Raw genomic sequence first — 13887 nt, 5'->3', positions numbered from 1 at the left:
AGCACACTCCACCCCTGCTGATTACAGCATTTTCAGCTGAAACAAGGCTACAGAAAACCAGACAATTTAAAAGAGAGAGGCTGAGAGGTAATGGCAGGCTGTAGAGGTAACTCACCATGAGTAACATATTTAAAATCCACTACAAATTTCACATATTCATACGTCAGGGGTTCATTTGGATCTAAGCTGCCTCTTGCTAAATGGCAGCAAAACTCTATTTGCTTTTCCACTGAAAAGAGAGAAAGAGAGGGAGACACACACATTATTGGCAGCCTGCATGGTAGCACATAGATTCAATACATTCAATCAGTCCAGGTTTTCTACCCACCCTGCTACTGTAGCATCTCAGCACCCTCTGATGAGATGCTCCCAATCCCCATAAATAAACCTATAACTAGTAGGAGCAATGATCAGCTGGTTCTGCTTTAGGATGCCTATAATCACCCCTTCTCCCACAGCTTTATAGTTGCCCTGCTTCAACAGGGCTGAAGCCCTGGCGAGCTCAAAGTCGGTGGTGTTTGCCCCTGCCTTCATCGTGTGCAGGATTTCACGTGAAACACTCTGCTTTGGCACCGCTCCGCGGGATGCAGAGCAAAGGGCGCTGGAGTCACCCTAAGTCTTCCTGCTAGCTGTGGAGGGCACCATGCCAAGCTCTTGCTCAGTTTTCTGCCCCAGGTCTGAACTCCATGGGTCAGACCACGGGCTCTTTGGCTTCAGGGAAACCAGCACAAGGGGTGCTCAGCTCCTGTGCATACTTATGGGGCTGCGGGGAGGGAGGTGAGCTCTGGTGGCCACAGTGAACCCACCAGGGAACGGGGGGGCTGCTAGAAGGAGGGGGTTGCAGCACGTGGATATAAGGAAGACACAGCCACCAGCTCTGGTGTGGGGACACAGTCTGGGGAGAACGGCAGAGGAAGGAAAGTTTTGGGATTTCCCAAAACCCTTTGGAATTTCTCCTACCCAAGCTCTTCCCCCAAACCCCTCACCCCTTTCACAGGCTCAGTCCCACCCTGAGAAAAGTATCTAAGGAGGGCAACTCCACCCTGTCCTGTGACCCAAAGCAAACAGTAAAATACAGACTGTCCAAATCAAGTACTGGGAGCAAGTAGGAACACTGGATGGGCTGCATCCAAACCCAGAAATATGAACAGAGGCCAAAAGCAGCAGCAGGCAGGAGAATTAAATAGCTGGAGGGCCTGGTGCAGGCTGCCCCTGGGAGCTGCTTGCCTTTGGCAAATTTCCTTGATCGACAGACAAGCAAAGAGCTTACCGTTGAGAAAATCAGCTGCAACAGGATCTGTCATGAGCACGTGTGGAGAAAGGAGCTTGTATACCTCGCTCTGTTCCCGCTCAGGCAGAAAGTTTAATATATTTTGGTCCACCAAATCTGACTGATGCAAAAGAATGCTTTGTCATGTTCCACAGCACAGCCTGACACAACCACACGCGTTTTCATCCTACAGTGGAGCACAGATGCTGCCAGGCTAGCACAGATGCTTAACACAAGGAAGCTGAGTTGATCTGCAGGTGGATCTTTGTTTCTTTGCACACTAGGACATTCAGCCAGGTTAGGACATTCAGGTTCCAATTTGCCCTCATATAGCATGGCTCTCACTTTGCAGCAGATAAAAACAAAAACTGGTTTTGAGGGGCCAGCAGAAGCTTCTATATCAAAAACGAGCTGATGTCTAGAAATTCTCATGGAAAACTAACATTTTTGCTATTAAAGACTATGGGCTCAAAGTCGAAAAACCCAATGGCATTTGGAGAGCATGTATTTAGTCCTGAAATCCCCTTTAAATCATCTGAGAAGAGCTTCATCACATACAGATTTCACAAACATTTGGCTGGACAAAACCAAGCCCCATCTCTGCAGTGACGGGGGTGTGCTAAGGCAGGGGAGCGATTCTGCAAGGCATTGTGGTGTCAGAACTTACCGGTAAGTGTCCGAGCAGAGAGGAGACACTGTCGGATACATAAATAATAATCCCATCAGTGGTAAGAGCGATGAGAAAACCATCTAATGCCTAATGACAAAAGGCAGACCGAAGGAAAAAGAAAAGAATTATGCATGGGAACAACATAAACTACAATACAATAGGCTATTTTACTCAGTGGTGATGACTGTAACAGTCTAAAACCAACATGAATCAATTATGGCAATGATGGTTTAATGTAGAAAAATAAGAATAACACATGGTGTCTAATTCAGCATTCTTCTTACACTCTTATTTGCTCATTAATATTAAATTGACTTGTATTTTGCAGCCAGTGAGTACTTATTTAATGTGAAGCAAGACGGTGGTGGTTAAATTTTCTACACCCACACAAACCTAGTGACTTCAGTCACTTCATTATGTGTTCTGAATTGCACAACAGTTAACCAGTTCAGTGTGTAAGGAAATGTTAGATATCATCACGGCAAACCCAGCATTATGGATGAATGGATGAATGGATGGATGGATGGATGGATAAACAGAGACAGGCGAATAAAATAATAAATTTTTTAAAAATCATTTAATGGCCCATGAGGACAAGATCTGAAGCCTTATTTATCTTGCTTAAAGCACTCATTTGCTAGGCAACTGACACAACAATTTGAAAGTTTGTTTTCCCTTTCTTTTCAAAGTTTGTTTTCCCTTTCCTTTTCACAATGGTTCCTGGCCCGGAGTCTATGTTCCCTGTGCCTTCTAAACCACTGCACGTGCTTTCTTCTTTGAGAGCTCTCTCCCTGTTCTTCACAACATCTTCTTGTACCATCGATTCAGTCTCTGTTCCTATTCTTCTGTAACACTTAGAAGGTCTAGGAGGTCTGACGCCTGGCCAGCACCGTGTACAAAGCCAGCTCTTCTAACGACATCATTAGGCTGCTCCGCAGCTCAGCTTGCAGGCAGCTAAAGATGCTGCACAGAGGGAGCATCCAGCATCTTTCCCCACAGCCAGCTATTCCCTACCTCACTGTCTGAGTCCCTGCCTTTGCTAAAAATAAGCCCTCTCTGGGTAAAACCACTGATTTTAAGTAAACTGCTCAATGGTCAAACATAGTCCAGCAAACCAACAGTTATTGAAGGGCTCTCCCCGGCCACTTTTAAGGGAGAAATTTGTTTTGATTTAGCTGGAACAAACTAGCTTGTTTGGTAAGAAAAATTCCCAGAAAGAATGAACAGACTTTTCCAGGGAGGTGAGTCATGACATCCTGATGAAAAGGAGTAACTAAGACACTGCAGCACCTCCCAGCTCAGCCCAGCATACACCCTAGTTTTGGTGGGGCAAAGAGCAGCGGCTGCCTACGCAGGGTAGGAGATGTCCTCGCCGGAGGAGAAAGCAGTACAGAACCCAAGCAGCATCCTTAAGAAAGGAAAAATGTAGGCTTGTGGGGTGTTTCTAGATCAGCTCATCGTTTTATAGGTCACAGGATCAGGGCTGATCTGAGCACACGTAAAAGCAACCGAAGTAAAAGACGTGGCAGTCACAGCACAGGTACAGCCCTGCACAGCTAGTGGCAGCAAAGGCAGCAAAGCCTTGCTAATGGGATGTGGGAGGATGGGAGCTGCTCTGCTTTGCTCAGGTCCTTTCCAGTTTTTGCTCTAGCAGCTGGTCTGAGGAGGGCAGTTCTGTTTCTCTTCTCTCACCTGGCCAAATCTGGGCCAAATTGGGCTTCATGCCTAAATTAAAAGCTGTTTACCTTTAAGGGGAAGCAGTCATATTCCTAATTCTGTGTCTGCAAAGCATTTAGCACAACACTGGTCTCTGTCAGGTTTGGATTATATGTGCCAGCAAAGCAGAAATCATTAACACTGGGACCCACAGGTGAAAGGAACTGTATGTCCGAACTACTCCACTGAACCGATTACTTTTCACTAATCTATGCAGCTTTAATTTCTTCTTACCTCTAACATCAACTGGGTGAACTCCTCGTTGCTAAGAAATGAAGGCTTCCAGTCTTGTCTAATCTCACAGGCTTCTGTCTGTGCTGTGATTTCTTACAGAGAAAACATCAAAAAAGCAACATGACTCACATTCATTGGGACTTTTTTTCATTTTCAAGTAACACGATTTCTTTTAAGAGGCTTTCAGAGGAATCATCCTCAGATCATTCTCCATACAAAGCCTTATTATATGCAACACTCAATTTCCATGCCATCATGATAGAAATGCATTAGAAATCAAGAGGAAAAAAAAAAAAAAAAAAGAGGAGACATTTTGGGTAGTTAGAAGGAAACCTTCAAAACTGAAGAAAACAATTTCTTCCAAAATGTTCTTTCCAATGCTCTGGGCTAGCCTCAGAGCACCACTGACAGCAGACTAGGGCTGGCTCTGCAGCCACTGCAGTAAGGCAGGAGCTCGTAGGCAGCCTGAGGGGCTGCACCCATCCAGATCCTAGCCGAGCAGACCTGGGAAGAAGGGGCAGAAATCCTCTTCCCCAGGCTTTTGTGGCGTATGCTGTTCCTCAGCTCCTCCTTCCTGCTCTGCTTGAGAGCACACAAAGCATGCCAAGGGATGTGGAGGTCGGTGAGGCAAATGCAGCGGTGTCACTGCATTCAAGCCTAGCCCATCTGTTGAGGCCAACTGCCGTGCCTTAATCTGACCCTCACTTAAATTCATGTCCTATACAGGGTTTTTAGATGCTTGGGAAAAATAGTTTTCATCTTCTGAGCAGCAACTGGCTGCTGGTCAGCTGCAGAGCCAGTGCCTCCAAGGGGAAAGGGCCCAAGGGGAAGGGGGCAGCGCCCTCAGTACCTTTCTGTTTCTGTAAGAAGTCGATGGTCCTCTGCAGTATGGTGGACTTGTCCATCTTGAGAGGGTGGCCGTGGCCCTGCAGCATTGTGCAAAGCTCTTTAATGAGGACATTGAACTGGTCTCTCCTCTTCTTTTCAGATTTGTTGCGTGATGCCCTGGATGACAGAAACATGAATGGCACTAAGTAAAATGAAGGGTCTGCAGCTCAACCCAAGGAGGGGCAAGTGGCCCTATCCCAGCAAAACACTTTAAATACAAGAATCTGAACTCTGCTGGGACTGTTCTTTTCTTTACAATTAGGCTTGGGAGTAAGTGTTGGTGCTTTAAGCCCTGCAGCAGGACTGAACTCACTGTCAGCAAGGAATGCCTGCAGGTAACAAATCGGATTTATATGCATTTGAGCAAGACTGCATCCTTACGCACATTTCAGCAGCAGTTCTCATTGTTTCAAAACCAGTGATGGCTTCACAAAGGTGCTATGGATAAAATTTCTCCAGTACAATACTCCAGGCATCACACACTGACTTTTTGCCCACTTCCATTTTGCAGCTACTATGCACGCATATAAAGGTCAAAATAAGAAGGATGCCTTGTTCTTGAATTTGTACCTGCAGACGTAGCTCATTCCCAGAGAACGCTGTGCAGAGATAATTTGATTGCAGAACAAAGTCAAGCACACGCTCTCATATCTGGGTTTAAAAATCTGGAGTGGCAGCAGCATGATATATGAAACTGGGCACGTTAAGAGTCTGGCTGCGGAAACCACAGACTCGTTTCCAGCTCGCATTAATACAATTAAAGAATAGTTTATTAGGGTTTTCCCCTCCATTAAAAACAATAAAGGAGAAAGCAAATCCATTCAGTTTCTTCCAGAATGTTCTTTCCAATGCTCCTATCTGAGATAACCCTATTTTCATACAACCTATTCCAGTAGTAATTAATTTTCTTTACAAGTGTATTCATGATGATACATCGGCCCTGTAATCCAGCCCGAGTGTGGTATGCAGAAAGGATTTCCATTCACTTTCAGGTTGGCATTTGGAGGTTCTCATATCCAGCATTTGCTTTCCCAGCCCTCTCTGTTTTGGCACTAATGTACAATGAGTAATTACAGCTGAACCAAGCTCCTCTGAAGGAAGACCAGCTCCTTCCTACCTGTGCTAAGGCAGGACTGCCCTCTAAGTCTCATGGGGAACCCAGGTGGGCAGCACTGCGTGAGGTCAATAAAATCACAGATTGGGGTACTGCATCAGCATGAGAAATAGCCAAGGGATAACATGAGATTCTGAGGGTAAAGGAATGTAATCTAAGGAGCACCGAGCTGATTAACCCATCGTAGGGGTGGTCAAATACACCACGAGGAGCTTGAAAATGGTGACAAAATTGCATTTTATGTGGTCTGCTGTACACAGCCTGAAAACTGCAGGATTTTGCCTCTGACATCAGTGTCCCGACTACTTTTACAACCATCAGACAACACAGCATTTACAGTTCTCCCCTGGAAGAGCTTGCAAGCTCAGCGCTCCGTGCATCCCTTCATACCTCTTTGCCCTGTCCTTCTCATCTTCATCCATCAGTTCGTTTACACGACACAGGGCTCTGGAAGGAAAGGGCAGAAGTACTTACTGAGTCATATTGCCTGATCTCGTTGAGGCTGTCAGAACATGGAGCTTACTGGTTTGTACCCTATGACCTCCTGGATGTTTCTATCATCCCTGACCCAGCCTCCACTCGATTACATAGTTTCTTGCTTGTTCTGTCACCTACTGAGGCTTGAGAGGTGAAACCTTTGCCATATGCCTAAACATACATCTACAATAACTGTAACTGTACCGGGAAACAGCCAGCAGCCCCAGCCTGCCTCTGCAGTCCCCTCTGTGAAAACAGCCCCAGCCACAATCAAGCCCAGCCAGCACCTGATGCAGCCAGGGGAACACCAGGGATGGGGAACCCTACCAAAGCACTGATTTCTGCACAGGAACCAGCATCTCCTCTGCAAACATGAGAGCTGATCTCAGTTCGATGTCTGTGCCAGGCAGCACAGTACCTGGTCTTGCTTTGGGGAGTCAGCTAGGCTGCTGGAATTCATTGCAATGCTTAAAGAGCATCTGAGATTTCTGTCCCAGCGCAAGGGCGCAGGAGGAAGGTACGCTGATCCCCCAGAGGATTAGTATTAGGCAACAGCAGGGTACGGTCAGGAGATTCGAGGAATGATATGAGACAGGCTCACCTGAAATGCCCTGCAGCCAACGACCGATGCTTGCACCAGTGGACTCCCACCACATCATCCCACCTGCATCCTACTGCGGGGATTCATACCCAAGGCTGCAAGTCAAAACTGTTCCTCCACTGGCATTAACCAGGGAAAGGAAGGGAACATGACCTGGCTTCCCTGGGGTCTGTCTGTCAGCAGTCATTGTGGGCTGCTGTCTTTATTGTACACTAACTGCTTCTGCAGCACAGGTGAGGAGAACAGTTGGCCACAATTCCCTCTGAGGACACGGTACTCTCAAGCCCCATGCAACGATACAAAATCCATCACGATGAGGGTGACCTCTTCACTGGTGATTCGCTCTCAGGTCGGTAACTCCAAATGAAATAAAACCAATCACAGCTGAGAGGATGTCAAAGATGCTGCTCACAGAAAAAGCAACAAAAATTTCCCCTCCCTCCCCTGCTCTGGAGCAAGGATTCCTCTCCCTGCAGGGGACTTGGGCAGAGTACGATTTGTATGATTTCTGTATGATTTCTCCAGTCCCAAAATGTGGATGTACTCCATGGGGAGGGGGTGGTTCTCCCTGTCTGAGTCCCTGGAAGCCCAATTAGCCATTACCTGTTCTATCGCTCAGATTCATCAGTCCAGACTGACGGAGTGGGATCAGCAGTTCTTATCACCATGTAAATAGAGACGGAGAAAAATTAATCCTGGAAGGAAAAGCAAAACCCAGTTAAAACACAGTTGCAAATGAGACTTAGCCTCAAGAGCAGCAATTGCTTCAAGCCGAAGAGGTCTGGGGTCACCAGTTAGAAAGGTGGTCGGGTGTAACTGGGGAGCACCCAGGGACACTGGGACATGTCTGGGACTCCTGGATCTGTGTGCACCGCCCGCTGCCACAGAAGCAGGCCCAACTGACCTCTCATGGCCAAAAAACCACAGGGCCTGGTAGTGTGGAAGAACGGCCTGACTAGTGTGGGGCCACTGAGGATTGATCGGAGTCCTTCCAACACCTGACGGTACAGCTGGCACGTGTGCAATGAGAACCTGTGAGTACACCTGCCATTCACCAATGCTGATCTATCTGGTGTTTGTGGCCAACGCAGAGCCCATCCGGTGGTACGGAGAGAGTGCTCTGTAGGGCAGGCGAAATGAGACAACAGGCCGAATTCTTGCTCACTGCACCCATGTGAGATTATGTCAGTCCACCAGCTTGAAAAACCTGGCTTGGATAAACTGTAATGCCGTGGTTATAAACTGCAACACTGAAGTTACCTGGAAGAGGACTGAAGCTCCTGACACAACAGAAGTACCAGAGTAACACATAAACATGCAGCTATATAAAAGGCTTCATGTGTTTCAGCCCTAAGCACTTCAGTAAAAAGTGCAGCTGGGATTAAGTCGGCAATTTCAGCTCAGAACACGAACTTCCAGGGAAAACCTTACGCAAGGACTGGTGTCCCTGCTGCAAACACCACCTACGTAACAGGTTTAGGTACGGGGGACCTGCTAGGCTGCTGCTCTCACAGCAGTCATACGCTGGTCAAATTACAAGCTTTTATCCTAGTTCAAAAGGAGCGTGTGATCTTGTTTGTTATCCTAGTGACCTACATTGGAACTGAAGTTCTTATCTTAGTCACTGCTTCTCACCAGCAGCGCTGCTTCTTTTCAAAAATTACGTCGTCGTTTCTCCTCCAGAAGGATGGCCCACACCCAAGTTTTGCTAACTCAACAATTTCTGAGATACAGAGATATAAAGAATATTCTTTTTAAAGCAGTGGGTTAGATTCCAAAAAAGTACTTGGAACCACACAAACAAATCTATTAAAACTTTTCAGAAAACATTTTTCACATACAGGCCTAAGTATGTAAAAATTCAGCCAAATAAAAGGATTATTCATGAGTTTTGAGTGCAAAGCTTTGCACAGAAACCTTCCCATTGCCTTGCCCATCACCTGTCTAACCACCGGAGGCTTTTTACTGGACATTAACAACGTCCAGTCATTGCTCACCAAGCCTAAATTAGGAAAGGCAGTCCCAATTCCTCTGTCTCCAGCAGTAGCCATGGCATCCTGCCACAGCACAGCTGATGTGAGCTGCTGGGGTGACGAGGCTTCCCGGGCCTGTCCTGGGGACACCCCGGTGAATGCGAGCGATACCCGCGGTCAGCACCAGACGTGGAGGCTCAGACAGAATAAAAGGCCATAAAAGAAGTCACAGGCCTGATCCCACGGAGAAGCTTTTTGCATGATGCAGCAGGATGGTGAGCTATAAAAAGTCTTAGCAGAAGACACCTAAGGACAGAATATTCTTAACCGGATTAAGCACTTCAGGACTACATTTAGCTAAGTGCTTTTTGTCCTGTTATAAGCCAGGGCTAAATATAGTAACCAGAATACTTAAGAATAGTTTCATAAGGGTTGTATACACTCCTCGGCAAGATAAGGCACTTAGCACTATTGACAGAAGTATGTCTGCATGTTAAGAGTATTTTAAACAGCTCCAGATAGAATCTCTTTGACCTTAACTGTATTAACCAGAGGGATCAAAATTTATTTATTGCCTCCTGAAAATCCTCTCCTGCAACACACGGAGAGAAGAACTCCTGAACTCTGCGGGCAGGTGAGGAGAGAGGACACCTGTGAATGCTGCCAGCATCTTTTTCCACCCCACCTCCAACTGGTGATGGTCAGTGTTCCCACCACGAAATGCACATCCATCATTGCTTAATGCCCTCTGTAGCAAGAAAAGATTTGTTCTTCCCTTGCACAAGGCATCTCAAACAACACTAAAAGCACTTTAAAGGCAAGTTACATTTTAGACTTTTCAAACATCACTGTATTAAAGTTGTTTCTAGGGTTACAGAAAGGGCAATGGAGTCTGACAGCCTTAACAAGACAATGGACTTCTCAGATACACATCTAAAAGTTAAAGTGCTGTTTCATCCTTTCTGCAATATTCTGGCACAATTTTTACTGAAGAGGGAATGGGAGAGGGAATTTTTTTTAACTCTTTGTTTTGCCGAACTGTTTGACTTCAGGAGCTATCCTGAAGTTGAACTTGCAATATTGAACTGCAATATTTTGACTAAAGATAATGTTTATGTATTGGATTGCTGTAAAACATCAAAACATTTGTGTTACTTTGAGGGTAACTCTTAATGGCATAACATATTAGAAAGAATTATCCCCTGAAACCAACAGTTCCTACGAGTGCTTCAATATAGTGTTAATTTTAATTATTTGGCTATGTCACTGATGACAAGGTAAAGCTCACTCTGTGAGTCTACTGCTCTAATTTCTTTGTGATCAGCAGCAAATAAAGTTTTCATCAGTCACCTAAAAACAACCCTGAACCCAGCTAATTTGATTGCTTTTCCCAACTATTTCAAATCATCTACTTAAAAATATTCTCTATGCACAAAAACTTTGTATTTAATTTTTTGTAGCATTTTGCACTTGCGTAATGCATGGCAGTTCGGGAGTCTTCAGATCTATATCTAGGAAATATTTTAATTATGGAAATGCACCATGCTAATAATTTCCACAGATTTTACATGCAATGAATTCAGCAGAGAGCCTCAATTACAAGATGCAGCACAACGTAGCCGTAAATAAGAGTTAATGCATTCTCCAGCAGTACGATTTATATGTCAATATGGCAATGTTTCATTCTTCCAGAGGCAACAGGAGGGCATGACTGCGCTTGACAGCTAAACGGCAGATTTAATTTTTAAAAGGCAGAATTTAACCTTTTCAGTGAAGTGCTACTGATTCAATTATAAGATGCTAATGTAAATGACATTTGGAAAAAACAAACAGTGCCTCTGAACTTTTCCGGCTGTTTTACACGCCGTGAGGATTCTCCCAATCTCTGGATCTCCACCGCTTACTTCGATTTCCCACCCCTGCCTGTATTTTCGTGCAGCATCTCTGCAGCAGCTGCAACAGGGTAATAATGGTGGTGAATTGATGGGAGTATCCAAAATTCTGTGTCCTCCTCTTGTTCATCTGTCAGAAGCGGACCTTTTCTGGCACTGCTGTAAGAGGAGCATCTCAATGCGCTTGCTTAGCTGCAGCATCCTCCTCCTGGTTTATTGAGCTCTAAATTTAGCTTGTTACCTGTGACAGATTTATGACTACATTCATTACAGCAGTAACAGCTTCAGAGAGAAGCTAAGAGGTGCCCAAAGAAAATGGATTATACAAAACAATTACGCCATAAAAGAGGCTGTATCAGAACACTGTGATTCAGCACCAAAATGAAATGAAAGATAAAGGGAGGAACAATGCTGCTGTGGGTTTTCTTTTTTTTGGTTATGTGTCTTTATTTATTTATTTATTTTTAACTAGGGTATGCTGTTTTCTAACAAAAGGAAAGGGGAGAAAGATTAAAAAACACTAACAGACACTTGAAAAGAAAAGATGATTACTGGAACATTTTGTTCTTTAGGATTTTTGTCAGATCCTGGAGAAAATAGCTGGCCAACTTTGTTCTGTTCCAGCAATTTACTAAGTCTTGCAGGCTAAAGATGCAACATTTGAGGAGATTATTTAAAATGTCTCTAGGGCTTCTGTAACAAGAAGGGCATGTATTTAATTAACTCTATCAATTTGTCTAATAGCCTCTTAAAATTCTCAAAAGATGGCAAAAGGCAGGACTGCTGATTCACAGCCCTACCAGTACAAAAACACAACTCCACTGGCACACGCAGGGGAGGAGAAAAATGAGCATGCAAATAATACTCCTGCAGTCTTGGACAAATACCTGTGTTTATTTGTAGCCAGTTACTACAGGAACTACCCTTCCAGTAAATGTGTGCTGTACTATGAAATGATGAAGATGTATCTAACTTATAAATAAATTTTTAACACACCTGGCTCATTCAGACACGGTATTTCTGGACCTGGATGCTCAGTCTAATATTTAGAGCCAAATAATCCCCCAACAATAACATACAGTTTTCCCTCGCGTGGCATAGCAGCAAAGGAAGTTGTTCACAAAAAATCCTTTAGCAGAAATTGAGACGTGTGTTCGCATGTGACTATTTCCAGGAAAGGCACATAGAGACAAAGAGAAGGCAGCAATATCGAAATCTTACAACCAGGAACCTTTTGAACAGAATGTTCTCCAAAATTTCCAGAAAATAGGAATTTTCTTAAAGCTCTGTGTTCTGCTTACAGCTGATCCCAACAGGGCAATGCATGAGGTGCATAGACATACACATATAAACATGCACTTTAGTTCAGAATGATTTACAAAAAAAACTGAAAGCAATCTCTACCAAGGACAGGTGACGCTCAGGATGACTGCAGCACAGCTCATCTCCTGAGGTTTAAAGTTAAGCAACAATTCCTGCTGGTGAATGTGGAAAGAATGCAAGCAGGGCTCCCTGTCTCATGCCTCAGGGCACCTTCTATCATATCCACTTCTCTGGCAAATCACAAAAGATGGCATTTGTGTGTGTGGGAAGTTAACCCAACAAATTTCAGCATTGAAAAAAGCAGCTCGACAAGCTAAAAAGCAAACAAGCGAACAAAACAAATAATTTGATTCTGCAGCTTAAACAAGATGGACAACAAGTTTTGGTTGTGCTACCCTGAAATCCTGCTTGCATTTCCTTTTCTGTTCTATTTACTATTGGTGAAACTCATCCCTAACTAAGTCTACGTGCCATTGAACTACCTACTTTTAGGCCCTGTGTGCAGAATAACTGTAATCACTACACAATAAAGAAAATCAGCCATCTAGTCAAGCTAAACAATCAACCACCAGTTTGTTCAAGGAGGCAATAATAGCATCCATGTCCTTAGCTGTTCTCTTTTTCTGCTCAAACAATATATATATATATTTGTTTTCAGTTTCTTCTTTCTCAGGCTTCTATATAAAATGCATTTCAGATGCTGAAGGATGGTACAGATGAAGAGATTTGTGCTTTGTTTTCTTGTGCTGGAGGTTGAACTCATAATGCAAAACTAAAAGTGAGGCCTGAGGGCTGTTTGCCTTGCACAGTAAAAGGAGGAGCCTTCAAATGCATCAGCAGTGGGTCACTGGTGGTTCCAGGGCCATACTTCCCAACTGCTCTGCTCTGGTGAAGAGATAAGTGGGTTGCATGACTTGGCTAAAAGTCCTTCTCCTCACAGGCTGCAGGATGAGCAGAGATGAAAGCAAGAACTGATTGCCATCTCCCTGACGAGCACATCCCAGGGTCCCAAGGTAGCTGCCTGAAGAACAAACAAGGTGGTGCCAGACCTCTCTATTTGGACCTCATTTAATGAAAGAGGCCCAATACTATCAGTGCTCCTCCATTACATGACCAGATACTTAGTACAGTCCGTGCCTTTCTGGCATGCACAGACTGACTGTACATGACACAAATCGGAGCATCCTGAAGGCACATGGCATGTTACTCCTGCACTGCCCTGTCTTTGCACAACGCTACATCCCCTACAAGAGAGGGAAACTCAGCCGGTGCCCTGCTGCTGCTGGGCAATGCACCACAAGGCAGCTGGATGATGTACAGACACTGCAGGTAGCCAGATATCCTTGACTCTGTCATTCCTCTGCTTCCTTACATCTGCTGGGTCCTCTGTACCAGGGAGCCCTTCAGCTGCTGTAGTGGGAGGTCTTGGGAGTCTGGTTCTTGTTCACTTTCCTTTGCTTTCTATGAACAATGTCAACTTTTCCAATGCTTCGCAAGCAGCTTGCTGCCTTCTCCTCCACTGCTTCTACATCAGGAAGTCTCGGCAGACTCTATAAACACGCTTATCCCTGTTGTACAAGTGAAGAAACAGGGGCACACACTTCACTTCTGTCTTTTTTGAGTGTCCCAGTTTTGGGAAGCTGGATTTGAAACAGTAAGTGCAGCTACAGCCTAATTTTCAGTAACGCTGAAACCCAGCACAAGCACCTACAAACAATGCACATTTTGG

General features: G+C 44.8%; 1 protein-coding gene across 10 annotated transcripts in view; it reads right to left on the bottom strand.

The window, feature by feature from the left end:
* The window catches only part of PASD1 (PAS domain containing repressor 1), a 94376-nt gene that overhangs the window by 20088 nt on the left and 60401 nt on the right, over positions 1-13887 (bottom strand). For 9 of the 10 annotated variants that reach the window (XM_040572202.1, XM_040572200.1, XM_040572201.1 and 6 more), the window contains 7 exons: positions 7574-7665; positions 6283-6339; positions 4741-4895; positions 3891-3982; positions 1938-2027; positions 1271-1391; positions 116-229 (listed from right to left, as the gene is read on the bottom strand). In XM_040572202.1, coding sequence (XP_040428136.1) covers positions 116-229; positions 1271-1391; positions 1938-2027; positions 3891-3982; positions 4741-4895; positions 6283-6314 — 604 coding nt within the window. In that variant the 5' untranslated portion in view covers positions 6315-6339; positions 7574-7665. Of the gene's footprint in view, positions 1-115; positions 230-1270; positions 1392-1937; positions 2028-3890; positions 3983-4740; positions 4896-6282; positions 6340-7573; positions 7666-13887 lie in introns of those variants that run through there. The other variant, XM_040572208.1, reaches the window with a different exon arrangement.

Source organism: Cygnus olor, chromosome 13 (assembly GCF_009769625.2).
Source record: "Cygnus olor isolate bCygOlo1 chromosome 13, bCygOlo1.pri.v2, whole genome shotgun sequence".
In the NCBI taxonomy this organism is placed as follows: Eukaryota; Metazoa; Chordata; class Aves; order Anseriformes; family Anatidae; genus Cygnus; species Cygnus olor.
This window is presented reverse-complemented; position numbering and strand designations above follow the sequence as displayed.